The 27810-nt window shown below is 42.6% G+C and overlaps 1 protein-coding gene across 3 annotated transcripts in view; it reads left to right on the top strand.

The window, feature by feature from the left end:
* Nucleotides 1-27810, top strand: part of LOC124798240 (trafficking protein particle complex subunit 8) — a 280719-nt gene that overhangs the window by 16464 nt on the left and 236445 nt on the right. For 2 of the 3 annotated variants that reach the window (XM_047261556.1, XM_047261554.1), the window contains exons 4-5: nt 6166-6494; nt 20389-20631. In XM_047261556.1, the coding sequence (XP_047117512.1) occupies nt 6166-6494; nt 20389-20631 (572 nt within the window). The remainder of the gene's footprint in view (nt 1-6165; nt 6495-20388; nt 20632-27810) is intronic. The other variant, XM_047261557.1, reaches the window with a different exon arrangement.

The raw sequence follows: 27810 nt of genomic DNA, 5'->3' as shown, positions 1-27810 counted from the left end.
GGTCTGATAGTCCGTATGCTCTTACTTTGTCCATTAAACGACTGTGGGGAACTGTATCGAACGCGTTGCAGAAGTCAAGAAACACGGCATCTACCTGTGAACCCGTGTCAATGGCCCTCCGAGTCTCATGGACGAATAGTGCGAGCTGGGTTTCACACGACCGTCTTTTTCGAAACCCATGCTGATTCCTACAGAGTAGATTACTAGTCTCCAGAAAAGTCATTATACTCGAACATAATACGTGTTCCAAATTTCTACAACTGATCGACGTTAGAGAGATAGGTCTATAGTTCTGCACATCTGTTTGACGGCCCTTCTTGAAAACGGGGATGACCTGTGCCCTTCTCCAATCCTTTGGAACGCTACGCTCTTCTAGAGACCTACGGTCCACTGCTGCAAGAAGGGGGGCAAGTTCCTTCGCGTACTCTGTGTAAAATCGAACTGTTATCCCATCAGGTCCAGCGGCCTTTCCTCTTTTGAGTGATTTCAGTTGCCCTTTGTCGTCTATTTCGATATCTACCATTTTGTCATCTATGCGACAATCTAGAGAAGGAACTACAGTGCAGTCTTCCTCTGTGAAACAGCTTTGGAAAAAGACATTTAGTATTCCGGCATTTTGGTCTGTCATCCTCTGTTTCAGTACCATTTTGGTCACAGAGTGTCTGAACATTTTGTTTTGATCCACCTACCGCTTTGACACAAGACCAAAATTTCTTAGGATTTTCTGCCAAGTCAGTACATAGAACTTTACTTTCGAATTCATTGAAAGCCTCTCGCATAGCCCTGCTCACACTACATTTCGCTTTTCGTAATTTTTGTTTGTCTGCAAGGCTTTGGCTATGTTTTTGTTTGCTGTGAAGTTCCCTTTGCTTCCGCAGCAGTTTTCTAACTCGGTTGTTGTACCATAGTGGCTCTTTTCCATCTCTTACAATGTTGCGTGGCACATACTCATCTAACGCATATTGTACGATGGTTTTGAACTTTGTCCACTGATCCTCAACACTATCTGTACTTGAGACAAAACTTTTGTGTTAGCCGTCAGGTACTCTGTAATCTGCTTTTTGTCACTTTTGCTAAACAGAAAAATCTTCCTACCTTTTTTAATATTTCTATTTACGGCTGAAATCATCGATGCAGTAACTGCTTTATGATCGCTGATTCCCTGTTCTGCATTAACTGTTTCAAATAGTTCGGGTCTGTTTGTCACCAGAAGGTCTAATATGTTATCGCCATGAGTCGGTTCTCTGTTTAACTGCTCAAGGTAGTTTTCAGATAAAGCACTTAAAAAAATTCACTGGATTCTTTGTCCCTGCCACCCATTATGAACGTTTGAGTCTCCCAGCCTATATCCGGCAAATTAAAATCTCCACCCAGAACTATAACATGGTGGGGAAATCTGCTCGAAATATTTTCGAAATTATCCCTCAGGTGCTCAGCCACAACAGCTGCTGAGCCAGGGGGCCTATAGAGACATCCAATTACCATGTCTGAGCCTGCTTTAACCATGACCTTTGCCCAAATTATTTCACATTTCGGATCTCCGTCAATTTCCTTCGATACTATTGCACTTCTTATCGCTATAAACACGCCTCCCCCTTCACTGTCCAGCCTGTCTCTGCGGTATACATTCCAATCTGAGTTTAGGATTTCATTACTGTTTACGCCTGGTTTCAGCCAACTTTCTGTCCCTAGTACTATATGGGCATTGTGACCGTTTATTAATGAGAGCAGTTCTGGGACCTTTCTATAGACGCTCCTGCAGTTTACTATTAGCACATTAATATTGTTATTCCCTGTTGCATTTTGCCTACTCCTACCTTGCCGCATCTCAGGAGGCGTCTTGTCGGGCCTAGGGAGGGAATTCTCTAACCTAAAAAACCCCCATGTGCACTCCACACGTACTCCGCTACCCTTGTAGCCGCTTCTGGCGTATAGTGCACGCCTGATCTATTCAGGGGGACCGTACATTTCTCCACCTGATAGCGGAGGTCGAGAAATTTGCACCCAGATCACCGCAGAATCGTCTGAGCTTCTGGTTTAAGCCTTCTACTCAGCTCCAAACCAGAGGGCCGCAATCGATTCTGGGAACGATACTACAAATAGTTAGCTCAGATTCCACCCCGCGAGCAAGGCTTTCCGCCTTCACCAATTCCGCCAACTGCATGTACGAACTGAGGATGACCTCTGAACCCAGACGGCAGGAGTCATTGGTGCCGACATGAGCAACAATTTGCAGTCGGGTGCTTCCAGTGCTCTCTATCGCTGCTGGCAGGGCCTCCTCCACATCTCAGATGAGACCCCCCGGCAAGCAGACAGAGTGAACACTGGCCTTCTCCCCCGACCTTTCCGCTATTTCCCTAAGGAGCTCCATCACCCACCTAACATTGGAGCTCCCAATAACCAATAAACCCCACCCCCATGTGCCTGCTCGGACCTTGCTGAAGGAGCGGCCACATGTCCACTCACAGGCAGAGCGGGCGATGCCAAATGGCCAGCCTCCACATGGACCCTCCGCCTCGTGCGCCGCGAATGCCGCTGAACCCGCCACTCCCTTTGGGGAGAGGGTGGCCCAACCACGCCTGGTACCCGCGAAGATGTCTCGACAGCAGGGACAGTGGGTGAAGCATGTAACACCTGGGGTGTACCACCTCCCCACCTTCATTCAATCCTTCCTCTCCAGATGCCTTTTTAGGCACAGAATTGATGACAAGCTGTCACATAGTTTTGTGCTGCAGAATGATGCTTCCCAGGGCACTGTTTAAGTGTCACACTCTTTGCCATAACCATTAACAGTATTCTGTTCATGGTAAGGTGTCCTGTCCAAAGCTCCTTATTTGTGGACAATTTTGTTCTGCTCTTCTTCCAACACTGCAGCAGTGAGTCATCAGTTGTAACTTACAGTGAAGAGGTGGAAGGAGTGGGCTACAAAGACTGGTGTTACATTTTCTGCAGAGGTGTGTGTGTGTGTGTGTGTGTGTGTGTGTGTGTGTGTGTGTGTGTGTGTGTGTTTCATTTTAATTGTTCTTGTCATATTTTTAATTTGCCTGAATTATGAATGTGGGACACCGTTCTCCCATTTAAAGACTCTGAGATTTTTGGGCCCCATTTTTTATTCCAAAATGTTGTGATTACCATACCTACAAGACCTGAATGCGAGGGTCTAGAAGTCACTAAACATACTGAAGGGTGATAGCCACAGGTGTTGGGGAATGGACAGATTGTGTCTGCTCCAGTTTTGTAGGGTCTTCTTATGATCAAGACTGAACTATGGGTGCAGAGTATATGGGTTAGTGAGACCTCATCATTGACACTATACACCATGAGGGGATCAGGCTGGCCACAGGTGCTTATCAGACTAGCCCAATACCCAACCTCTTTGTTGAGGCTGGTGAACTGCCACTCACCATATGGTGGCAGCTCCTCATGGTGCAGGTGGTGTGTACATTCCTCACTGCTCCTACTTTCCCTACATACCATACCATTGCCTGTCCGGATATGGAATGCCCTGTTAACAGTCGTCCATGGGCAACGCGGCTGTTAGGGATCTGTGCGAAGTATGTGCTGGAGTCCCTTGGTACGGGGCATGTACAGGCTGAAATCAGAGGTTTTAAGTGACTGACGCTCTAGTTACTGCAGAGTCCCAAGTAATTTTAGTTTTCGTGCAGTATGGGAGATTTTGCACTCCTGCATACATTTTAATAATTTATTTACAGCCATCTTAGATAAGCATCACAACTCTGTAGCTGTATTTGGGGATGGTTTTAAACTGGGTGACTCTGCTGGTTGCTTTATTGTTTTGCCTGATTGTGACCTCAGGATCATTAGCCTCGAGACCTTAGTGTCTACAATATGGTATTATATGCGATATTGTGGGCACTGGAGCAGGTGAGATGTTTGAGTGCTAAATTCCTTGTCCATTCAGATTACTTGAGTAGCCTTCATTCTCTCCAATAGTTGTATCTAGTAGATAAAGTAGCTCAAAATATTCAGGACGTCCTCTTTAAACTACAAAGGCTGGGGAAGAAAGTGTCTTTCTGTTAGGTGCCAAGGCCCATGGATATTCCAGGGAATGAAGGGGTGGATGTAGCAACTAAGGAGGCATGTTGCGATCCTCGGTTGGTTTAGTATGCTATCCCCCTGCATGCTATCGTCTGTCTGTTGAGATACAGAGTCAAGCGCTGATTGGGGAGGGGGGGGGGGGGGGGGGTGGGGGGGATGAGTGGGTGGAAATGACAAACAATAAGCTCTACATAGTAAAGTCCACAATAAGGCTGTGGCGTACCTCCTTCCAACCACATAGATGGGATGAGGTCCTCCTTGCTCATCATTGCATGGGACACAGCCCTATGACGCATAGATTCTTACTCTGGTAAGAGGACCCTCCAATGTGTGGTTCTTATTGAGTGCAGATCAGTGCGCCCCATTTTATTAGACTGACTTTTCAGTACAGAGGGCAGCAGTAGATTTGCCAATAGACCTGCCCTCTAGTGACTTTCAAATGGACATGATTAGAGTTTTAAAGTTTTGTGAATTATCTAACATGTTTCCTAAGGTTGAACATGATTAGAGTTTTAAAGTTTTGTGAATTAACCAATGTTTCCTAAGGTTTTAGGAAGACACTCTTAATATGTTAACAGGATGACTGGTTCACCCATGTTTTTTGTAAGTGATCAGTCAATCACCTTCTCCCGTGTCTTTCTTTTAGCTGCTCTGTCATTCTACATAATTTGCAGACATGCCAACTCTCCCGATTTAAGCAGGAGACTTCGATTTTTCCTTCTTCCTCCTGATCCTCCTACCATGAAGACCGATCTCCCGATTTTCAGAGCAGTTTCAATACTTTCCTTACAATTTGAAAACCATGCGCCTTCGATATATTGGTGGATGACAAGGCATGGCTGCTACTTGACTATGTTAACTAATATTTTGACTAGCAAAAGTGAACACTTATACAGAAGTTGATATTCTCCACTCTCAGTTCTGTAACTTTCAGCTGGAAGAAACCAACTTGGCAGCAGAGAGAAGTGATGTTCAGTGGACGTTGGTAGGTCATATGAAATCGGCTGATGGCGTTCTTCAATATGATAAACTTGCAAAGGTGATGCTGGCTATTTTGTCAATTCCACATAGTAATGCGGAATGAGAGAGAATTTTTAACACAGTTACAAAGAGCAGAACTCAGTTCAGGTCCATGCTTCCAGAATGTCTTTGGAGAAATTTTTATTTTAAAATCAGTTCAAAAAGGCAAATGCTTTGAGTAGAAATTTAGTTCAGGGTTTTTGAAGAAGGCTAAGTCAGCTCCGGGTGTGCTGAATAAGTAATTACCGTAATCAAACAAATTCAGACTGAAAAACTATTCAGATTATTTGCTAAGCCTAACAGGTACATCCTGCATAAAATTGATTTAAATTAGGGAAAGATGTCTTACGGATATAAGATGCAATGCAAATATGGGTTGCATTATGAAATGAAACATGTGATCATTTAACAGTGATTTATTCATGCAAAAGTGTGCTGATGTCAAAACAGGAATGTAATAGATGTTAATTTGTTTTCTCGGATCGTAATTTCGAACTGTAGTTCTCTCGAGCCTGCAGAGCTCACCATTCATGTTGTTCAGCATGTTGACTGATTAGTTATACAGTCTGAAGGCTCAGGTATGTCCATTATTTAGTACTTACATGTAAATAATAAAGCAAATGTAATTGAGCTGTTACAGGTATTGAATTATTGCAACTTTAATCGTCAGGGATATGTTGTTATTCACAATAGTACACCACTAAAATTCTCCTGATTTTTTTTCACGTTTGAAAGTTGGCATATCTGAATTTGTAATCCTTGGTACAGCGCATTTATTTCACCCTTTCTCTGTTGTCTTAACATGTGCAAGATAGAGTGATTGTGTGTGTCAGTGCAAGTGAGGCGGGAGTTAGGGGCATCAGTGTCATTTTGTAGGGTTGATGCTCACTGTGTAACAATTTTAGTGATTTTATCCCCATTTGTTTTCCTTTTAATATGTGTAAGGTCTCTGATCCAGAATGATGTATAACACCACAGACAGTTGCGATTATTACTTCAAATTTGTGAGTTTTTCTGTCAGATTCTCTGTTTGTTATCTTTTTAGCATTGTCATTAGTTGCATGTATCCTTGACACTGAAATACAGGTATATTGGTTGTCTCTTCTGCTGAAACTAACCCTCTGGACATGTTGGTGCACATGGGACAGCAACTCCAACAGCTGCAGAATGTTACTCCCGCAAAGCTGCCCAAGTGGTTTTGTCCTGATGTTCTTCGATATTATGTGCTGCTGCATGATGTATCAGGCTCTACCAGTGAAAGGGCGGAAGCCGTATTTGAGACAATGAAAACTACGTATGGAATAAATTCTTGCTATATGTTGCAGATAAATTCTAGAGTTGCAGGACATAAGGAGGATGTGAGTCACCTTCCAGACCCTTGGTGCCAATTTCTCACCCGTCAGCATGATAGTCAGGTTTGTACTTTTTTATGCTAATAGTAGTTCTGATATATTTTATTGTGGAAGTTTCTTTGTGTCACTCAGCATCAAGTCCCAGGAAAAATTGATACGTAGATTTTTATAGGTGGTATGTATTATATATATGTTGATCTTTGCATTTTTAGTGCATGAAATTAGATTTTCTTCCATGTTTGCAAATATTGCACTTCATTGATTTACATATGAATGAGCTTTGCATTACAGTTACATAGATTCATTTTTCAAGACATGAGTGCTGAATGCTGCCTTGTTTAATTAATTATATTTTTAATTTTTTCACCCTCCGTCTAGTATCATTTCTGAATGTTTGTACAAGGAAAGAACAACATTTTGTGGTCTGTACATTAGAGATAGTGTTTTACAGTTGAAAAATATTTTTTTTACTTGATTCTCATTGTGGTCAATGATCTGTGTCTAAAGATTTTCCATCTCCAGAGTATGATTCTGGAAGATCTCCAAAATACCCTGCCCTCAGCTTTCATAATATTTTGATTGAGTTCTAAACGTCTTCCAGCCACAAATTCCATGAGATGGAAATACATGGTAATCAGAGTGGTCAAAATGTGGTGAATATGGAGGATGTTCTAACGTTGCTTACTTAAAATCCCTTATTTTTCCATTTGTCAAAGCATCTTTGTGGACGTGTATGTTGTCCTAAAGGAGGAGTACTCTCTTTACATTTGCAATCATGACCACTTGAAATGTTTTGTAGCTATTTCATCTGCAAGACTTAGGTAATATTTGTAAGTTAGTGTTTATCAAAAGAATAATTGCTTCTCCATATCAGAAAATGTTGCCCATATATCTATCATTTCTGACTTGAAATAGTGAATCCTGTCTCATCCACAGTAGGAAATCAGCACACACTATCAGTAGGATTCTCTTAAAAATTGCGCTGACATTCATTTCACATCTACTTTTGGTCAATATTTGACTAATACTATTTTTCACAGATTTTATCAAAGCTGATTTTTCAAGGAAGATGCAAAATGATGGTTATTCTGACATGCCTGTGACATCGGCTGTTTAATACAAATTGCTGATTGTCCAGCATCATTTTGCACACTTTTGTAATATTTTCATCTATGGTTGCAGTTTTGGGATGTCCTTAAAGTGGATTATATTTGTATTGGGCCAGCGATTTCTTAACTGTTCAGTGATAAAACAGCAGACAGGTTAAAAACCTACATGAACATTGAATGAATTTTCATCAACCAAAAATCATCCTAAGCACATAATTTTGTGATAGCATGCAATTTCAGTTTACCCATTTGGATGAAACACACACAGTTACTGTAAAATGCCACACAAACAATGATATTAAGCAGATCAAATTGACAGTCGATTTACTTTGTTGTGCAACATGTTCAATAACAAAATTTTGTATGCAGCTTGACAACTAATGGAGTGGTCAGTGCTGCCATATATAACTAGAATGTACTAGTGTGCAGAAAACACAGTGCATATAATCTGTGTGTCAGTTATTCATGCTATTTGCCTCTGTCCATTTGCATAAGTCAGTTAATAGGTACCATTGCCATCTCCATACCAGGTCAAGGAACGTTGTCCTTGTCATGTTAGTTATGAGTGTACTTAATTTTTTTAGATTCCATTCCCATTTTTGTGTCTTATTCCTTCACTTAGTTGACTAATTTTTCAAGTATCATGTATGTTAATTGATGCACAGTGTAATCTGAAGTCACTTTTTGCATTATGCTATTGATAAATTTTGCAACAATATTAAAATAACACTTCAGTATTCTTACTAATTTCGTTTAAAATATTCTCATATGTCACATAATTTCTGTGTCACTATTGAAGATTTGTAATTTTTAACTGAAATAATACATTTTTCAAATAACAGGAATCAGATGTGTTTCCCTGCCAAGCGATTGTTATGGACCCTGACATAATGTCATGTAATGTGATTATGCTGTTATAAAGCTCTGGTCATTTTTTTATTTTTGATGGTATATCGTACAACTCTCTGTGCGTTTAGAGTTTTATCTCTATAAAAATCCAGTTAATTTTCTACTAGGTGTCACATTAAAATGTGGGTCTCTGTAATTAGTGGGTAATGTAATGGCAGCACATTGTCTATAAATTCTTTCTGTCAGAAATTCGCAGCTATGTTACATGCACTTGTATTATAATACGAACGGTGACAGTTATATTTTTATCATTGGCAAAGCCTTCTGAATAAGAAAAAGCCAGGTCATGCATGGTTTGAATTCAGTGATAATGCTTGAGTAAGAAAAATCTCAATTTGGAGAAAGGTAAAAGCTTACCATATCTGACATCACCATCCTAGTAAAAACTGTGGTATTAAAACTAAAACAGATATGTAAAAATGCATTACTCTGCATGTAATAAAACAAGTGAAGTGAATGAAGCATGTGAAAATTTGTGCCTACAGATATGTGGTAGTTAGTGATTTGAGCAGCATTGAAAAGTAATATGTATCCTACCATGTTACAGTTTCTAAAAAATTAAATACAGCATGGCTGGAGATTGGAAGCAGCAGTTTTCAGTAGGAGAATGGTTTCTCTCAACGCAATTGTTTTATGCATTGATCTTTGTCTTTGCCATTAATAGTGTAAAATCTGTATTAATGTGTCTAGTAAAATTCTCCTTATTCTTGGACAACTTTTCAGTTTATTTTGTTCTTCCTTCAACTTTGCCACAGCTACTTGACTGTTGTAGCCACGTTAGATGAGTCTTTGTGTCAGTTTTAACTGTTCCCATCATGACATCTTGAGGTATCGTGTGTCCTGCCAGATATCAGTGTCATCCAGGCACAATATTTCAACAATGTGACTCTTACCTTCATCAGGTGCTACCTGAGACTGCTCACAGAGTAGAATGGGTCCAGTATTTATATCTATTGACCTTACCTCCATTGCCTGTTCCAGGTGCTCCACCTACGGTCTCTTTCCCCTAGAAATGTCCTGAGATGTAGTGTCTTCAAACCGGTGCACAGAGCCGTGAGCTGGCATTTCATTTCTGTCTGATGCACCTGTTAGCAATCTGGTTGTCTAATCTCGGTATGGTGTATCTGGTGCTCTGTCTGAGACTTGTTCCCCATGTCCACATACTCAGTTCTTCACTATGCATAGTTGCATCTTTTAGCAACTCTGGTGCAGGATCCCAGACTCTGCTGTGTTGGAATCCAGTGTCATTATTCATGGAGGTTTTCTGCAGCCTTTATCTCTTGCAAGTCCTATACAACACCATCTCAGTATCTGGGGGTTGTGCCAGAAGACTCGCTCCTCCATAGGTTATGGTATGATTAAGTTCCAGAAGTGCTCAGCAGTGTGAAATTTAGTAGCCTGTCTCAGGCAGGTGTGCCTCTGATACTCTTGGCATCTGATGTCCGCTGTCCTATTTTGGCCAATGTAGGACATGCCCCAATGCCAAGGTATATTATAAATTCCTGATGTTTGTAAACCGAAGTAATCTTTCACAGTTCTTAGTAGCTGTTTTAATTTGATAGGTGGACAGAATGCATACTCAAGTTATGCTTCTTGAGAATCCTGTTGATCTCTGTAGAAATAGATCCTGCATAGGACAAGTAAGCCACAGTGTTTACTTCATCTTGCTCTTCTTCTCTGTTGTGTGGTAGAGTGGCTGATTGAAAGACCTTCTGAATGTGCTTGACTGTAGATGCTCTATTTCTGATGTCAAACAATCTTAGTGTGGCAAGATAGGTGCCCTGGGGACCAGTGTCTTCAGAACTCCATTTTTCTGTGCTGGAGATGACAGCTGCTAGCCTGCAGTTATAAATCAGTGTCTGTTGGTTTGAGGTGCACACAATGGGAAAATGGCCCATCTGCACTCCTTTTGACTAGGCCATCCAGAAATTTCAGCTGACCATTCTTTTCCCCCCTGTGGGTCCGGTGTTAGAATAGACCCGAGGTATTCCTGCTTGTCGTATGAGGCAACTAAAAGGAATTTCACACGTTTCGGTCTTTGTGATGTTCCCCTGTAGGGTTTGACCTCCATTCTTCAAAATTTTCCTGAAGAGCGATCCAATTGGAGAAGGGCGCCTTACAAGGTGCATCGTGTCCATTGTGCATTGAGATCTTTAGCTCACTTTCTCGTCGTTGCATTGCAGTCCTGCCCATTCTCCATCTCTTGGGCGAGGACACCTTCCCTGGTGCGTTTTCAACCATCCACTACGCAGGGTCAATTCCTGCATTGATGATGACCATGGACTTCTTTGCACCTGATATCCAGCACAGTAGCCAGTCCGTTGTGGTGGAGCCGCCATGTGCCTTGTTGGTTATAGCCCTCTGACCACACAGGGATTGCTCTGCTGATGCCTGCGCTGTTAACTCCCCACTAATGCCAAGGGGTAGATGTCCATCCCCCTGGGGCATCGGGACTCCCGGCAATGGCCATCCTGCCAGGTGGCCTTTTCTGCGGCTGGGTGGTGCCCGTGGGGAGGGCCCCTGGTTGGAGTGGGTGACATCAGGGCAGATGACATGTGATGAAGCGTAGTCCATCATCTCTCTAAGCAATCACGAGCTGAAATCAACGCACAGAAGTAAAACCCCAAATCATTCCCCTCCCTTGCCACACCATGGGAGGAACGTCAGGCTAAGGATGGCAGTGGATCTTATTCGTCCCGGTACCTTGTATGTTCGAGATCTGATGGGGAATCTTTCATGATGATGAAGCCTCAATTTTTTGTTGAGCATTTAGAGGACTAGCTCAGGGAGGTGGAGGGCTTGTCCAAAATGAGATCTGGGTCAGTCTTGATCAAAACAGCATCCTATGCCCAGTCACGGAAGGTACTCGCTTGTGACAAGCTGGGGGATGTTTCTGTAACCATCACGCCCCATAAGAACTTAAATATGGTCCAGGGTATCATATTTCACAGAGACCTTCTTTTGCAGTCCGACGATGAGCTGCAGACCAATTTAGGGCGGCAAGGTGTATATTTCGTCCGGCGTGTCCACCGGGGTCCGAAGGATAATCAGGTTGCCACCAGTGCCTTCATCTTGGCCTTTGAGGGTGATAAATTGCCTGAGAAGGCCAAGGTGATGGTCTACCAGTGTGACGTAAAGCCCTATATCCCTCCCCCGATGCGGTGCTTTAAGTGCTGGAAGTTTCGCCATATGTCTTCCTGCTGTACATCCAGCGTCACATGCCGAGATTGCAGATGCCCATCACATCCCAATACTCCATGTGCCCCACCTCCCATTCGTGCCATCTGCGGAGAGCACCATTCGCCTTGCTCACCTCACTGCAGGATTCTCCAGAAAGAAAGGAAAATAATGGAGTACAAGGCCCTGGACAGACTGACCTACACTGAGGCTAAGAGAAAATTTGAACGCCTGCATCCTGTGCGTATGACATCGTCTTACGCTGCCGCTACCTCAGTTCTGACACCATCAGTTCCGCCAGCCCAGGTCACCTCTCAGAGCCGGAAGACTTCACCTACCCCCTTGCTGGTGGGGGCCGTTTCGCTCCCTGTTGCTTCTACACCACCTACTTTGGGACCAACACCGCCCCAACCATTGAGGATGTCCATCCCCACTTCTAAGCTGGAGAAGCTTAAGTCTTCTTTGTCGTCTTTTGCTAGGAAGGGCTCCCTTGGGTCACTCCCTTCCCAGGTTTTTTCTAGTGGTAAAGGTGACACACGCCAGTGGCTGAAGAGGCCAAAAGCAGCTGGTTGTACAGCTTCACACTCATCCTCAATCCCAGAGACTGAGCCACTGAAGTTCTCCCAGCCAGAGAAACCTAAGGAGCAGCAAGAGAAATCCAAACAGAAAACCCTTAAGACCAAGGAAACTGTGGTGGCACCCACACCACCGCTACATACAAGCTCTGCGGCTGAGGATGGGGTGGAGATTTTGGCGTCCGCTGAGGATCTAGATCTCACCAGACCCTCAGACACAATGGATATAGACTGCTCAGGCAATATATCTGTGGCAGCAGGTGACTGATGTGTAAACTGCCTCACTGAATGTTCCATGCCTCCCAAGCCTCAAGATGTCATCCTCCAGTGGAATTGCAGTGGTGTTTACCACTGCCTGGCTGAGCTATGGCAACTGTTAAGCTTTACACCTGCTATCTGCATTGCCCTCCAGGAAACCTGGTTCCCAGCAATGCGGACCCCTGCCCTCCGCGGCTGTAAGGGGTATTACAGGAACCGTAGCGACTGTAATCGAGTGTCAGGTGGAGTTTGTGTTTATGTCCTAAACTTGGTCTGTGGTGAACATGTGCCCCTTCAGAACCCTCTTGAAGCTGTGGCTGTCAGAATAAGGATGACACAGGAAATAACTGTCGGCAATGTATATCTTCCTCCAGATGTTGCAGTACCCCTGAATGTATTAACAGCACTGATTGTTCAACTCCCTAAACCTTTCCTACTTCTGAGAGATTTTAATGCCCATAACCCATTGTGGGGTTGTACTATGCTTACTGGCCGAGGCAGAGATGCTGAAGCTTTACTGGCGCAATTTGACTTCTGCCTCTTAAATACTGGGGCCGCCACACATTTCAGTGTGGCTCGTGGTAGTTACTTGGCCATTGATTTATCAATTTGCAGCCCAGGACTTCTCTCATCTATCCACTGGAGAGCACATGATGACCTTTGTGGTAGTGACCACTTCCCCATCTTCCTGTCACTGCCCCAGCATAAGGCACTGAAATGCCTGCCCAGATGGGTTTTGAACTAGGCGGACTGGGGAACTTTCACCTCTGCTGTCACTGCTGAATCTCCCCCACACAGTAACATCGATGTGAAGGTTGAGCAGGTGACTAGCACAATTGTTTCTATGGCAGAAAACGTGATGCCTCGCTCTTTAGGGTGCCTGAGGCGTAAGGCAGTCCGTTGGTGGTCGCTGGAAGTCGCTGAAGCAATTAAGGAGCATCAGCGAGCTCTACAGTGGCATAAGTGGCACCCTTCCCCGGAGCACGTCATAGCCTGTGTTCACTACCGTATCAAACAATGGAAGGAGGAGTGTTGGGAGAGATACGTCTCCACCATTGGGTGCCACATGTCACCTTCCCAAGCCTGGGCAAAGATCAAACATATTTTCGGGTACCAGGCCCCAACAGCTGTCCCTGGTGTTACCATAAATAGCGAGTTATGTACTGACGCATACACAATTACTGAGCACATTGCTGAGCACTGTGCTCGAGCCTCTGCATTGGAGAATTACCCCCCAGCTTTTCGCACAATCAAACTGTGTCTGGAAGGGAATGTCCTTTCATTCACTACATGCTGCAGTGAATCCTATAACATCCACATTTACAGAGTGGGAGCTCCTCAGTGCTCTTGCACATTGCCCCAGCACAGCTCCTGGGCCTGATCGCATCCACAGCCAGATGATTAAACATCTCTCATCTGACTACAAGCAACATCTTCTTGTCATCTTCAACCGGATTTGGTGTGATGGCGTCTTTCCATCGCAGTGGCGGGAGAGCACCATCATTCCAGTGCTCAAACCTGGTAAAAATCTGCTTGATGTGGATAGCTATTGGCCCATCAGCCTCACCAACATTCCTTGTGAGCATCCGGCACGTATGGTATGTCGGCGGTTGGGTTGGTTCCTGGAGTCAAGTGGCTTGCTGGCTCCATGTCAGGGCGGCTTCCGCCTGGGTCGCTCTACCACTGATAATCTTGTGTCCATCGAGTCTGCCATCTGAACAGCCTTTTCCAGATGGCAACACCTGATTGCCGTCTGTTTTGACTTACGTAAAGCATACAACACGACTTGGCGACATCATATCCTTGCCACATTGTATGAGTGGGGTCTCCGAGGACCATTCCCGATTTTTATCCAAAACTTCCTGTTGCTCCGTACTTTGCGTGTCCATGTTGGTGAGTCCCATATTTCCTTCTGTATCCAGGAGAATCGAGTCCCGCAGGGCTCTGTATTGAGTGTCTCTCTCTTTTTAGTGGCCATTAATGGTCCTCCATCTCACCTTCTCTGTATGCAGACTGACTTCTGTTGTACCGTTGTTGCTGAGCGGTGCATCCAGGCAGCCATCCACAAGGTGCAGTCATGGGCTCTAGCCCACGGCTTCCAGTTTTCAGCCGCAAAGTCGTGTGTTGTGCACTTCTGTCGGTGTGATGCCGTTCATCCGGAACCCGCACGTTACATTAATGACAATCCACTGACTGTAGTGGAGACATATCAATTCCTAGGACTGGTTTTTGATACTCAATTGACTTGGTTCCCTCATCTTCGTCAGCTTAAGCAGAAGTGCTGGCAGCACCTCAATGCCCTCCATTGCCTGAGCAACATCAATTGGGGTGCAGATTGCTGTATGCCGCTGCAGCTCTACACAGCCCTTGTCAAATCTCGAATTGACTATGAGAGTGTGGTTTATGGTTCGGCAGTGCCTTCAGCATTGCATTTACTTGACCCTATGCACCACTGTGGGGTTCGATTAGTGATAGGAGCTTTTAGGACGAATCCAGTGACCAGTGTACTGGTGGAGGGTGGTGTCCCTCCACTGCAGATCAGACATGTGCAACTGCTCACCAGTTACGCAGCACACGTTCATAGTTCCCCTGAGCATCCGAATTACCGTCTCCTTTTCCCACCCGTGGCAGTCCATCTCTCGCATCGGTGACCCAGATAGGGGCTAACGATTGCGGTTCGCATGTGGTCCCTTCTCTCCGCACTGGAGTCCTTTCCTTCACCACCTCTACTTGCGGTCCATTCACATACGCCTCCATGGTGTACGGCTTGGTCGCAGCTTCGTCTGGACCTTTTGCATGGCCCTAAGAACTTTGTTAACCCTGCCGCTCTCCGCTGTCACTTCCTCTCGATTCATGACGTGTTCTGGGGTTCTGAAGTGGTTTACACAGATGGCTTGATGGCTGATGGTCACCTAGGCTTTGCTTATCTTCATGGAGGACATATTGAACAGCACTCCTTGCCGGTTGGCTGCAGAGCTGGCGGCCGTATCTCGTGCTCTTGAGTACATCCGCTCATGCCCTGGCAAGTCATTTCTCCTGTGTACTGACTCATTGAGTAGCCTACAAGCTATCAACCAGTGCTACCCTCGCCACCCTCTGTAGTGTCCGTGGTGTTTGTGTGGACCCCAGGACACATTGGAATTCCTGGAAACGAACTTGCCGACAGGCTGGCCAAACAGGCTATGTGGAAACCGCTTCTGGAGATAGGCATCTCTGAAGCTGACCTGCATTCTGTCTTCCACCGCAGGGTTTTCCGGCTTTGGGAGATGGAATGGCCTAACAGCACACACAACAAACTGCGTGTCATTAAGGAGACTATGATTGTGTGGAAGTCTTCCATGCAGGCCTCTTGCAGGGAATCAGTTGTCCTCTGCCAGCTCCGCATTGGCCATATGTGGCTAATGCATGGTTAGCTACTCCATCGTGAGGACCCACCTCAGTGTCGCTGTGGCTCCCAAATGAAAGTCGTCCACCTCTTACTGGATTGCCCACTTTTAGCCGCTCTGCAGCAGACTTTTAACTTCCTTAGCATGCTGCCTTCGGAGTTGGGCCACAATGCCTCCACAGCAGCTTTAGTTTTGTTTTATCCGTGAGAGTGGGTTTTATACTTCTATGTAGGTTTCAGCACATGTCCTTTGTCCCTTTGTCCCCTCCACCCTAGTGCTTTTAGGGTGGAGGTTTTAATGTGTTGCAGAGTGGCTGGTTTTTCCCATTTTATTCTCATGGTTGGCCAGCCACTGTAATCTGTTTTCATGTTTTACTCTCTTCTGTTTTTAGTATATCTCTGTTGTTTTCTTGTCCTCTTTTGTTCCTTTTAGTGTTCGCTGCCTTCCCTTCATTCTTGTGGCTTTCCCTTTCTTTCCATTTTGTGTTATATGATTCGTCTGTTTTATTCTCACACTTGTATTGTTTTATTAGGAACAAGGGACTGATGATCTCGTAATTTGGTCCCTTCCCGCCTTTAAACCAACCAACCAACCAGACCATTATTTTCCACTTTCATAGTGAACTTTAGATTTGGGTAGTATGAGTTAAGGTGTTCCAAAAACTCTCCATGCCATGAGGACAGACCACAAATGTATCAGCCACATACCTGAAGAAGCATGTGGGGTTGTATCTAGCTGTCTCTAATGCTTCTTCCTAAAATTTCTCCACGAGCAGATTGGCAACCACTGAAGATGGGGAACTGCCCATGGCCATTCCTTTTTATCTGCTCATCTATTTATAACATTTTTAATCGGCTGAGCTTACAAAGATATTCTAAGTCTTAGATTTGAATCAAAGCTATTGCAGTTATCCTAACTGAATGATTTGTACCCAACGTCCTTGAAGGCATTGACTGTCTTCAAGCACCGTAGTCACAACTCCTTGAAAGAAAACAGACAGAGTCTACTCCAGTTTCATGAAGCTGTTGTGTTAATCTGGCTGAATTATGGACCCACAGTATACAGATCGGAGATACATATATAAAGGCTATTGACTCAAACCTCCATGAAGATATTAGGCTGGCCTCTGTGCCAAGGCTGGAGGGCTGCAATGTGTCATCCATTGGCAGATCCTTGTGGTTGTAGTATCACTAGTATTGGCATACTGTTGGTTGCCATTCATTAGGATCTAATTTCAGGACTGTGTGTGTTCAGGGCATCCACACAAAGTACCACATAGCACCATTAACAAGGGGACTGCAACTACTCATCATCACCGATTTTGCCCAAATTTGTGGTGAATGTAAGGCTTGGTCAGAAATATAGGTACAGAAGTGGGAGTTCCAGATGGCTGGCTGGGCATTAAGAAAAAATAGCATATGTGGCGTGTGTCAGGTCAGGCATGAACTGTTTGTGTTACCACAGTTTCCAGGCAGTGCCTGGTGCAACAGTGACAGTATAACATGATAATCTGAGGGTCGTGGGGTCGAGTCTGTTGTTGGTTTTTTTTTTTTTTTCTTTTTTTTTTTTTTCTCCCCTCAGTCCAGAGACTGGTTTGATGCAGCTCTCCATGCTACTCTATCCTGTGCAAGTATTTTCATCTCTGAATAACTACTGCAATCTACATCCTTCTGAATCTGCTTACTTTATTCATCTCTTGGTCTCCCACTATGATTTTTACCCTCCACACTTCCCTCCAGTACTAAATTGGTGATCCCTTGATGCCTCAGAACGTGTCCTACCAACCGAACCCTTCTTCTAGTCAAGTAGTGCTACAAATTCCTGTTTTCCCCAATTCTGTTCAGTACCTCCTCATTAGTTATGTGATCTACCCATCTAATCTTCAGCATTCTTCTGTAGCACACATTTCTAAAGCTTCTATTATCTTATTGTCTAAACTAGTTATCGTCCATGTTTCAGTTCCATACATGGCTACACTCCATACAAATACTTTCAGAAAAGATTTCCTGACACTTAAATCTGTAATTGATGTTAACAAATTTTCTTCTTCAGAAATGCTTTCCTTGCCATAGCTAATCTACATTTGATATCCTCTGTACTGCTCAGTATTTTTAAAATTAAGTGGTTCTCTAGGCACAATCTCTCTCCAACATAATGCTCAGTATATTACATTTATTAATATTTTCATAAAAGGCATGAAAAGGAAAGGCAGAGAAAAATTTGAAATTGCAAATAAATTTCCAGGAAGGTATTGTAAAGCATACATGAGAACTTAATGTATAAAATTAAATGCTTTTGTTGTTTTGGTGTTGATTTACATGTGCTGGGATGATATTCATAGTAACTACAGGGGAAGCAATAATTTTCTCCATATTTGCACCCTTTTAAGCCCTATATTTTTAAAATTACATGGTTCTTTTTAAGTTTCTGTAGGAAAACAAACTTGGTTTACATTCATGAAACTGATGAAACATGAAGTCCTGTCTTTTTTGTAATTACAATCTTCCTTGAAACTTATTTGCAAAGTCTGTGTGGAAGCTGTAAGTGTAATCCTTTGTTGGAAATTTGTTTGCAATCCCAAAATGTCCTCTGCCTTTCCATTTTATGCCCTTTATGAAAATATTAATAAATACACCATATGGACATTATAGCAGTTAATGTGCAGTGTGAATAATGCAAAAGTTGGAAAAAAAAAAAAAAAAAAAAAAAAAAGAAAAGAGGTTTCTGCTTAGAGACTCAACCCCGCGCCCCCTGGGATTACTGTTCGGTGCTCTTTCTACTGTGCCTGCTGCTGCATAGAAACTACACAACATAAGTGGCTTGTGCCTTGTCCGACACATGCCAGAAATGCTATTTTTTTCGAAATACTTCATTATCTGGAGCTCCCACTTCTGTCATTTTCATTTCTGGCCAAGCCCTGCATGTACCATACATTTAAGTGAAATTGGTGATGACAAGGAGACATAGTCCCCTTGTAAGTGTCTGACAAATACCAACTCTACTCAACTCAGGGTTAGAGCCACCTAGAAACTGGGTGGCTCTAGCCCTGAGCTATGTAGAGAATTATTTTAGATTTAACGAATTGTAGGGGGCGTCACTCCTGGATTTGTTGTTATTAATGCATTGTTTTATAGTTTTTAATGTTTACCACAATTACATGACCATTTCCACAATCTGCCTAAACAGGGGGCTGTCATGGCTGCTCTGTGATTTACGCTGAGTATGACCTGTAGATCCATTTACCAATCAAATTTACTGTGTTTGATTCAGAATTATACAGGATTTTGATAACACTGGAGCAAGTGAGATATACCAGGACTGTGGAATTTTTCATCAGCTCTTACTCCTTGAGTCTACTGCTGTACAACAAATGTACTCAGCAAACAAATGAATCTTAAGCTATCCAGAATATCCTTGAATGCCTACAAAGGCATGGGTCAGTGGTTCAATTTCACTTGGTACCAGCCTGCATTGGCAGTCAGGATGAAAAGCAGATATCTGGGAAGGCATATACTGAAAATCATTTTGTTGAATTTGTTGTGCCCCTAAATACACTCTCTTCACTGTTAAGGTACTACGTTGTGCATAAGTGGGAAGCGAAGTGGCTGGAAATGAGAAACTATAGCTGATTTTTTCCAGCTGCTGCTTACTCAAATTTGGTGTGTCACCTTTTAAGTACGAGGCTGAGATATTCTTCATCTTCAAATAATAACTCCTCCAAAAGAAATTTTTTAATAAAAATGAGTTGTCAGTTACATACCTGAAATTACTATTTATATTGCAGTCACTGTAGAAACAATATGGAGCAGTTGTAATATATTTCTAGATTTCTTACTAAATACTGGTTCTCAGAACTTCATAATGCTGGCTTTCATGGGATACTTGGTGTCCATTTTCAAACATTGGCCAGTTCAAATATTTCCCTATCTCTGTGGGTCAAACAAACCTATTACCATATATGTGCTGCCCTTCTTTGTGTACATTTAAATATCCCATGTTTCTGTGGGTCCCAAACACTTGAGCAATATTCTAGCGTCCTTTGTAGACCTAGTGCATGGTCCCCGTATACTATCCATGAATCGAGGGTGCTGATAACCTTGCCATTGAGTTCCCCTAAACCTAAATCCCCCCCATCTCTCTCTCTCTCTCTCTCTCTCTCTCTCTCTCTCTCTCTCTCTCTCTCTTACAGACACACACACACAGATTGAGTCTACCACACGCTTTATCTACAACTGAGTTTTTGTAATCATTTCATTCCGTTTTGTACCCCTCTCAGAAGCAAAACTAGTTAACTCCAATGAGAGAGGAAAGTTGCTGAGAAATTTCCCTTTCATTGACATGGTGTTATTTTTACTGCATGTGAAACTGGCATTAACTATGGATACTAGATTTGTCATGTTATCCACTGAGTAATGTCTTTTTTTCATATTAATTGTCACATTTTCACTACTGATACTGTGCATTTTGTTGTTCTGAAGTTCAGTAGTATGCTGCACCATTTTTGGTAAATTTAGTTGTAGCTTTGTGTGTGTCTTGTTTGTAGGATGCCAGTGATCACGATAGTAGTCCACGGACTCCTGCAGAGGTTGGCGGGGTGACGGGTATGCCGAGCTGTGTGAGTGCCGACGTTAGCTGTGACAGTGCCTCTCCAACTGAGGTAATAAAGTCCGGCAGTGCTCTCGAAGTGGCCCAGGAAGCGGGCGAGAACTCACCTGTCCCGGTCACCCACCACCCCCTCAGCCCTGATGCCGATGTCCGAGATTGTTTAGTAGTTAACTCAGACGAGGTATTACCTTGATAGTAAAATTTTTTTCTTCAAACTTGGTAAATATTGGGAAGTATTGCATTAATTACCTAATCATTGTTTGTTTTTCTATTGCTGCCCACATACTGCATATTGTTTATAATTGTTGTGAAAATCTAGCGGAAAACTATTATTGCTCAAGATGTTAATAAAGAGGGAACTAGGTAGTTTCTTTGCCTTGTGAGAAATGCAGCTAGTTATTTACTTGGAATAAGTATAGAGAATTTAAAACATTTTTGAACTGATCTATTTTTAATACTTCTGTCTTGTATTGCATCAAGTGTCACCTGCCTTGAAGTATAACAGAGGCTTGAGTTGTTTAGAACATGATACTTGTTTCATTGCCTGTTGCATTGGTGCATGGAGATAAGTTTTTGTTCATATTCTATACTACAGTAGGCTTCCATGACAGCTGCAGAAGTGCCCAAAGCTGAGTACAACATCCAAAGGTACAGTAACACTGTTTTTGAGGCAAATACTTCATTCAGTTATATTTGGAAATTTTATAACAACACATGCTTAGCCTTTAAATTAACGGACTGGAATATAGGGTCACTCAGATTTCGTTTCCTGTTACACTTAGTGGTAAGTCATTGTTGCACATGTAAACTCCAATAGTGAACTAAATATAAAATCTTTGTTTATATGGTATATTGCAGACCCCTACCAGATGCAACAACATTGTAATGTATGTATTATGATAACAAAGTGAAGGTTTTTTTACTGATACTTTAGCATGTGAAGACAGCACTGTCAAAAGCACTACTTTATACCCACAGCTTTTCAGTGGTAATTCATCTTGTGTCCTAAAGAAGACTGTTATTGATTGACTGATCTGTATGTGATGTTAAAATGTCACACTTTTGATAAATTATCATTATTGGAATATATCATCAGTCTGTGTACATAGCCTTTTAGAAAGTTTGCTACAAAATGTGTAATAGTTCCCTGTTTTAAAATATTTCTGAGTTGAACTGCTTAGTCCACAAATACTGACCTTTTTAGGCAGTACCTACATAAAAAGTATATTATTAAATATAAGTTCCAAGGTACACAGGCAACCCAGTAAGTAAGTCTGCAGTCCCAATTTTCTGAGCATATTCTTTGATAAACAAATGTCAAATATTCTTGTTTATCTTTTTGCAAGAGTGCAATTCTGATTGAATTTATCCACAGTAAATAAACATTACCACCAAAAATTTGGTATCTGACTTCTACAGGGTGTTACAAAAAGGTACGGCCAAACTTTCAGGAAACATTCCTCACACACAAAGAAAGAAAATATGTTATATGGACGTGTGTCTGGAAACTCTTACTTTCCATGTTAGAGCTAATTTTATTACTTCTCTTCAAATCACATTAATCATGGAATGGAAACATACAGCAACAGAACGTACCAGCGTGACTTCAAACACTTTGTTAAAGGAAATGTTCAAAATGTCCTCCGTTAGCGAGGATACATGCATCCACCCTCCATTGCATGGAATCCCTGATGCGCTGATGCAGCCCTGGAGAATGGTGTATTGTATCACAGTTGTCCACAATATGAGCACGAAGAGTCTCTACATTTGGTACCGGGGTTGCGTAGACAAGAGCTTTCAAATGCCCCCATAAATGAAAGTCAAGAGGGTTGAGGTCAGGAGAGCGTGGAGGCCATGGAATTGGTCCACCTCTACCAATCCATCGGTCACCGAATCTGTTGTTGAGAAGCGTATGAACACTTAGACTGAAATGTGCAGGAGCTCCATCGTGTATGAACCACATGTTGTGTCTTACTTGTAAAGGCACATGTTCTAGCAGCACAGGTAGAGTATCCCGTATGAAATCATGATAATGTGCTCCATTGAGCATAGATGGAAGAACATGGGGCCCAATCAAGACATCACCAATAATGCATGCCCAAACGTTCACAGAAAATATGTGTTGATGACGTGATTGCACAATTGCGTGCGGATTCTCGTCAGCCCACACATGTTGATTGTGAAAATTTACAATTTGATCACGTTGGAATGAAGCCCCATCCGTAAAGAGAACATTTGCACTGAAATGAGGATTGACACATTGTTGGATGAACCATTCGCAGAAGTGTACCCGTGGAGGCCAATCAGCAGCTGATAGTGCCTGCACACACTGTACATGGTACTGAAACAACTGGTTCTCCCGTAGCACTCTCCATACAGTGGCGTGGTCAACGTTACCTTGTACAGCAGCAATTTCTCTGACGCTGACATTAGGGTTATCATCAACTGCACAAAGAATTGCCTCGTCCATTGCAGGTGTCCTCGTCGTTCTAGGTCTTCCCCAGTCGCAAGTCATAGGCTGGAATGTTCCGTGCTCCCTAAGACACCGATCAATTGCTTCGAACGTCTTCCTGTCGGGACAGCTTTGTTCTGGAAATCTGTCTCGATACAAACGTACCATGCCACGGCTACTGCCCCGTGCTAATCCATACATCAAATGGGCATCTGCCAGCTCCGCATTTGTAAACATTGCACTGACTGCAAAACCACGTTCCTGATGAACACTAACCTGTTGATGCTATGTACTGATGTGCTTGATGCTAGTACTGTAAAGCAATGAGTCGCATGTCAACACAAGCACCGAAGTCAACGTTACCTTCCTTCAATTGGGCCAACTGGCGGTGAATCGAAGAAGTACAGTACATACTGACGAAACTAAAATGAGCTCTAACATGGAAATTAAGCATTTCCGGACACATGTCCATGTAACATCTTTTCTTTATTTGTGTGTGAGGAATGTTTCGCCAGCCGCGGTGGTCTAGCGGTTCTAGGCGCTCAGTCCGGAACCGCGCGACTGCTACGGTCGCAGGTTCGAATCCTGCCTTGGGCATGGATGTGTGTGGTGTCCTTAGGTTAGTTAGGTTTAAGTAGTTCTAAGTTCTAGGGGACTGATGACCATAGATGTTAAGTCCCATAGTGCTGAGAGCCATTTGAACCTTTTAGGAACGTTTCCTGAAAGTTTGGCCGTACCTTTTTGCAACACCCTGTATATTAAAAGTGAGCTTACTTTTTGTTAATCTGACTTTAGATATCTAAAGATTTCTCTTGTTGGCATGACATTTTCTTTGTATAATCATCTTCCAATATTGTTTGCAATAAATATGTGCACTTTGCTTCGGGTATGCTTTAGGTGTGACACAGTTATCCCGCTTTCTGCTACTGAAAAGCAATTTTCTCTAAAGTAATGTCAATAGAAATATGCTATATGGGAGTCACTTCATCATTTTAATTTTCTTTACTCCTGTCACTAGCACACACTTACGTGATCCATAATAAAATGGAGACATCTAAAAGCCAAGGAGGTAAGTACAATTTTTGGGTACCTGGAGTTGATTACATCACTGAGTGGGTAAGAGTTCTTGTGTTGACATAACATGGGATATAAGTTGTGATGAGAGGTTCAGAGATCTAGCAGAAGAAATAAGTAGCCCAGCCTGATTTAAAATGTATTCCTTGGTTGCTAAGGAAAATAAAACTGCATAGCCAAATTATTCTCAAAATGTTGTCCCCTTGGCAGTATGCTGTGGCTCAAAAGTGATAAATATATATGCTGATATGGACTTTGAAGTTGAACATGTTTTAAGAGATAAGATTTTCAAGCATAATTGCAGGGAAAATTGCAAATATATTCGCTTAGGTAATGGTTATTAAGAGTATGGATGAATTTTATTTGGGATGCCAAGAAATTATTTGTCGCTTGCTGAAGTTGTTTTAAATTTTACCTCTTGTTGCAGGTATGAATTTCTACCTCTTGGTTGTGGATGATACAGTTTTTGAAACTGTAGTTGCTGAGTGGACTTCTTTTAACAAGATTTCTTTTATCAGGAATTTGGCATCATTGGGAAAACTGTACATTATTGTCAGTGAGAAATTTTTATTCCAGAACACTAGTAACAGGTAGTGGCTACAGCTTCTGAAAGATTTGTTGTTGAAAGGGTGAATGAGACAACTTCTAAACAGTTGACCTTCTGAAACAGCATATTAAGAACACCGCGGAAAGGCTTTCACAACAAGCAATGGATTTTTTTTAATTTTTTAGGAAGGGTAACTAACACTACTGTTTTATAGTCAGTCATTGATCACTGTATTCTGTTGTCAAGAACTTGAACTGTAACCACCGTCACTGGGGCAGCATAGACATGTGATTCGTAAGGAACCCCACTGAAATTGCCTTCAGCTGAAGATACACAAGAATCTTATGGACTAAACTGGGCTATATTTCACTAATCTGATATGGACTTCGAAGTTGAAAAATGTTAAATTTTCAAGTGTAATTGTGGGGAAAATCACATCTGCATCTGTACTCTGTAAACCTCCATGAAGTACATGGCAGATGATAAGCTATATTGTACCAGTTATTATGGTTTTTTTCCCATCCCAGTCATGTATGGAGTGCAGGAAGAATGATCATTTGAATGCCTCTGTGCGTGCAGTAATTATTCCAGGCTTGTCTTCACAATTCCTATGTGTGTGATGCGTAGGGAGCTGCAGTATATTGCTAGAGTCATCATTCAAAACTGGTTCTTGAAACTTATTAATATACTTTATTGAGATAGTTTACATCTGTCTTCAAAAGTCTTCCATTTTTAGTTCCTTCAGTATCTTTGTGACACTTCCACAGATCAAACGTGTGGCTATTCATGCTACCCTTCTCTTATACGTTCAATATCCCCTGCTAGTCCTGTTTGATACAGGTCCCACAAATGTGTGTAATGTTATAGAATCGGTCCCACAAGTGATTTGTAAGCAATCTTCTTAGTAGACTGATTGCATTTCCCCAGTATTCTACCAACAAACTGAAGTCTACCATCTGCTTTATGCACAATTGAGCTCATATTATACAATTTCATATCCCTACAAAGTGTTGCACTCATGTATTTGTATGATATGGCCAATTTCATCTGTGACTCATTGTCATAGGATATTATGTTTTTTTTTTTAGTGTAAAATTTTACAATTCTGAACATTTAAAGGAAGTTGCCAATATTTGCACCACTTTGAAATATTATCAAGAGCTGACTGAATATTTATGCAGCTTTCTTTCAGACGTTACTTCATTATAGGTAACTACATCATCTGCAAAAAGTCTGAGGTTACTATTAATATCATCTGCAAGGTCATTAATATATGACATGAACAGCAAGGGCCCCAACACACTTCTCTGGGGCTCACTTGAAGCTACTTCAAAATCTGACAATGGCTGTCCATACAAGATAACATGCTGCATCCTCACTACCAAAAACTCCTCAATCCAGTCACAAATTTAACTTGATATGCTGTATAATTGTGCTTTCAACACTAAGTCTACATGTGGCACTAAGTCAAATGCTTTCCAGAAATCAAGAAGTACTGCATTTACTTGACTGCGTTGATAGAAAGCTTTCACTGTCATGGGAGAAAAGAGCAAATTGGGTTTCACATGGTTGATGTTTTTGGAATCAGTGCTGGTTGGCATGGAGGAGGTCATTCTGTTAAAGATACCATATTATGTTTGAGCTCAGAATATGTTCCATGATTCTACAATAAATTGATATCAAGGATATTGGATGATATTTTGTGGACCACTTCTACTACCCTTCTTGTAGATGGGTGTGATCTATGCATGGGCATTAAGAGCGTTAAAGAGTTAGGGCAAATTTTTACTCAAATTATAACTCAGTAACATAAGTAGTGATTTAACTGTGAGTTAGGGAATTAACGTCGTGTTGCTTCACAAATATCATCTGGGATTTCGTATAGAGTGCTGGATTAAGGAGTACACTAGAGTTTCCCATGGATTATGGTCTTTTATCATATTCTTCCATATTACTTCTGCACTTTTGCTGGTGTCATCTACCCTCCCTCCTGATGTTGCTGATAATAAGATAGCAATAGATCAGAATATATATTGTAATTACCAGATTGATCAGCTGCTATGGTGGGTCATGGATCTTGCTAGACTTAGGTCACGATGCTGGAATATCACTACGGAAGGCTATATTTGCAGCGCAACTGTGAGTGCATGGCTGTTAGATGCCTGCTGAGACATCAGGGAAAAAACATTGAAAAACCATTCATTTATTACTCAAAGAACATCGGCCGTGTCATTGCCCTGGATGCTGGTGCCCACAAGATGTAAACAGGACATGCCCAGTTGAAGGGGGTTTCACAGTATGTGGCACGTGGCCACAGCAGGTAGTGGGCGAGTGAGTGATGGGGTCAGTCCCAGTGGCACCAGGAGATCCCCATCCCAGCATGGCGAGGTCTCCGTGTCAGCCCCACTGTTTAGTGGCAGCCGAACAGCTTGGGATGAGGCTTGCCGGATTGCCCTGTGGATCCAGGGTAGAAGAGGCAGCTCACAGCAGCTAAGTCTGGCAATGTGTGCAAAGGCAGACAGTAAGAAGTTTGTCTGCATAGGCAACAGTGGCCGAGTGGCTGCATGTCTCCAGGCAAGAGCCGGACGCTTACAGGATGGAAGGCGGGCACTGACTGAAGTAGGCCCCGAAGTGGCCGGCCTGTTGGTGAGCACCAAGTCCACAGTGTCGAATTTGACACAAGCAGCATTGTCACAGCTAGCAGTGTCAGAGTTTGAAGAGGATGACTGGTTGAACCGTGTTGACTCGTGGATCGACATAGGTCCATCCTTGAGACAGGTGATCAGCTGAGTGGAGATGCCTTTCACTAAAAATTGAGTTTTTGTATGGTCTTGGCCCATCCTTGCTTTGCTACTGCGTCAGTTTTGATCATGTAAGCCACAAGAAGTCTGTGGATGAGAAGTAAAGTAACCAGGTCATCCAATACGTGTGGCTACGGCTTTCAAGTGCTTCAGTACTATTGAACACCCAGTCAGTGTGTGTGGTGACAATGTGAGATAACTGCCGTGGCACATTGGTAGCAATACTCATTGCAATAGGCACACGTTTATGGTGAAACTTTGCTCAGCCATCTGACTTGACCTGTTACTCTGGCAGTGGCAGAGGGAAATACCTTAATTTTCTTCAGCTATGCCCTTGGGGTGCAAAAATATGACTGACCCTATAGGAATGCCAAAATTTGACACATACCTGCATTTTGAGACACAGTTAGGAAGATAGATATTGTCCAATATTTTGACAGCTCACTCTTGAATCCTATTACAGTTTGGTTTGTCAGAAGTTATAAA

This window comes from Schistocerca piceifrons, chromosome 5 (assembly GCF_021461385.2).
Source record: "Schistocerca piceifrons isolate TAMUIC-IGC-003096 chromosome 5, iqSchPice1.1, whole genome shotgun sequence".
Classification (NCBI taxonomy): domain Eukaryota; kingdom Metazoa; phylum Arthropoda; class Insecta; order Orthoptera; family Acrididae; genus Schistocerca; species Schistocerca piceifrons.
The sequence above is the reverse complement of the archived record's forward strand: the minus strand, read 5'-3'. Positions and strand labels throughout refer to the sequence as shown.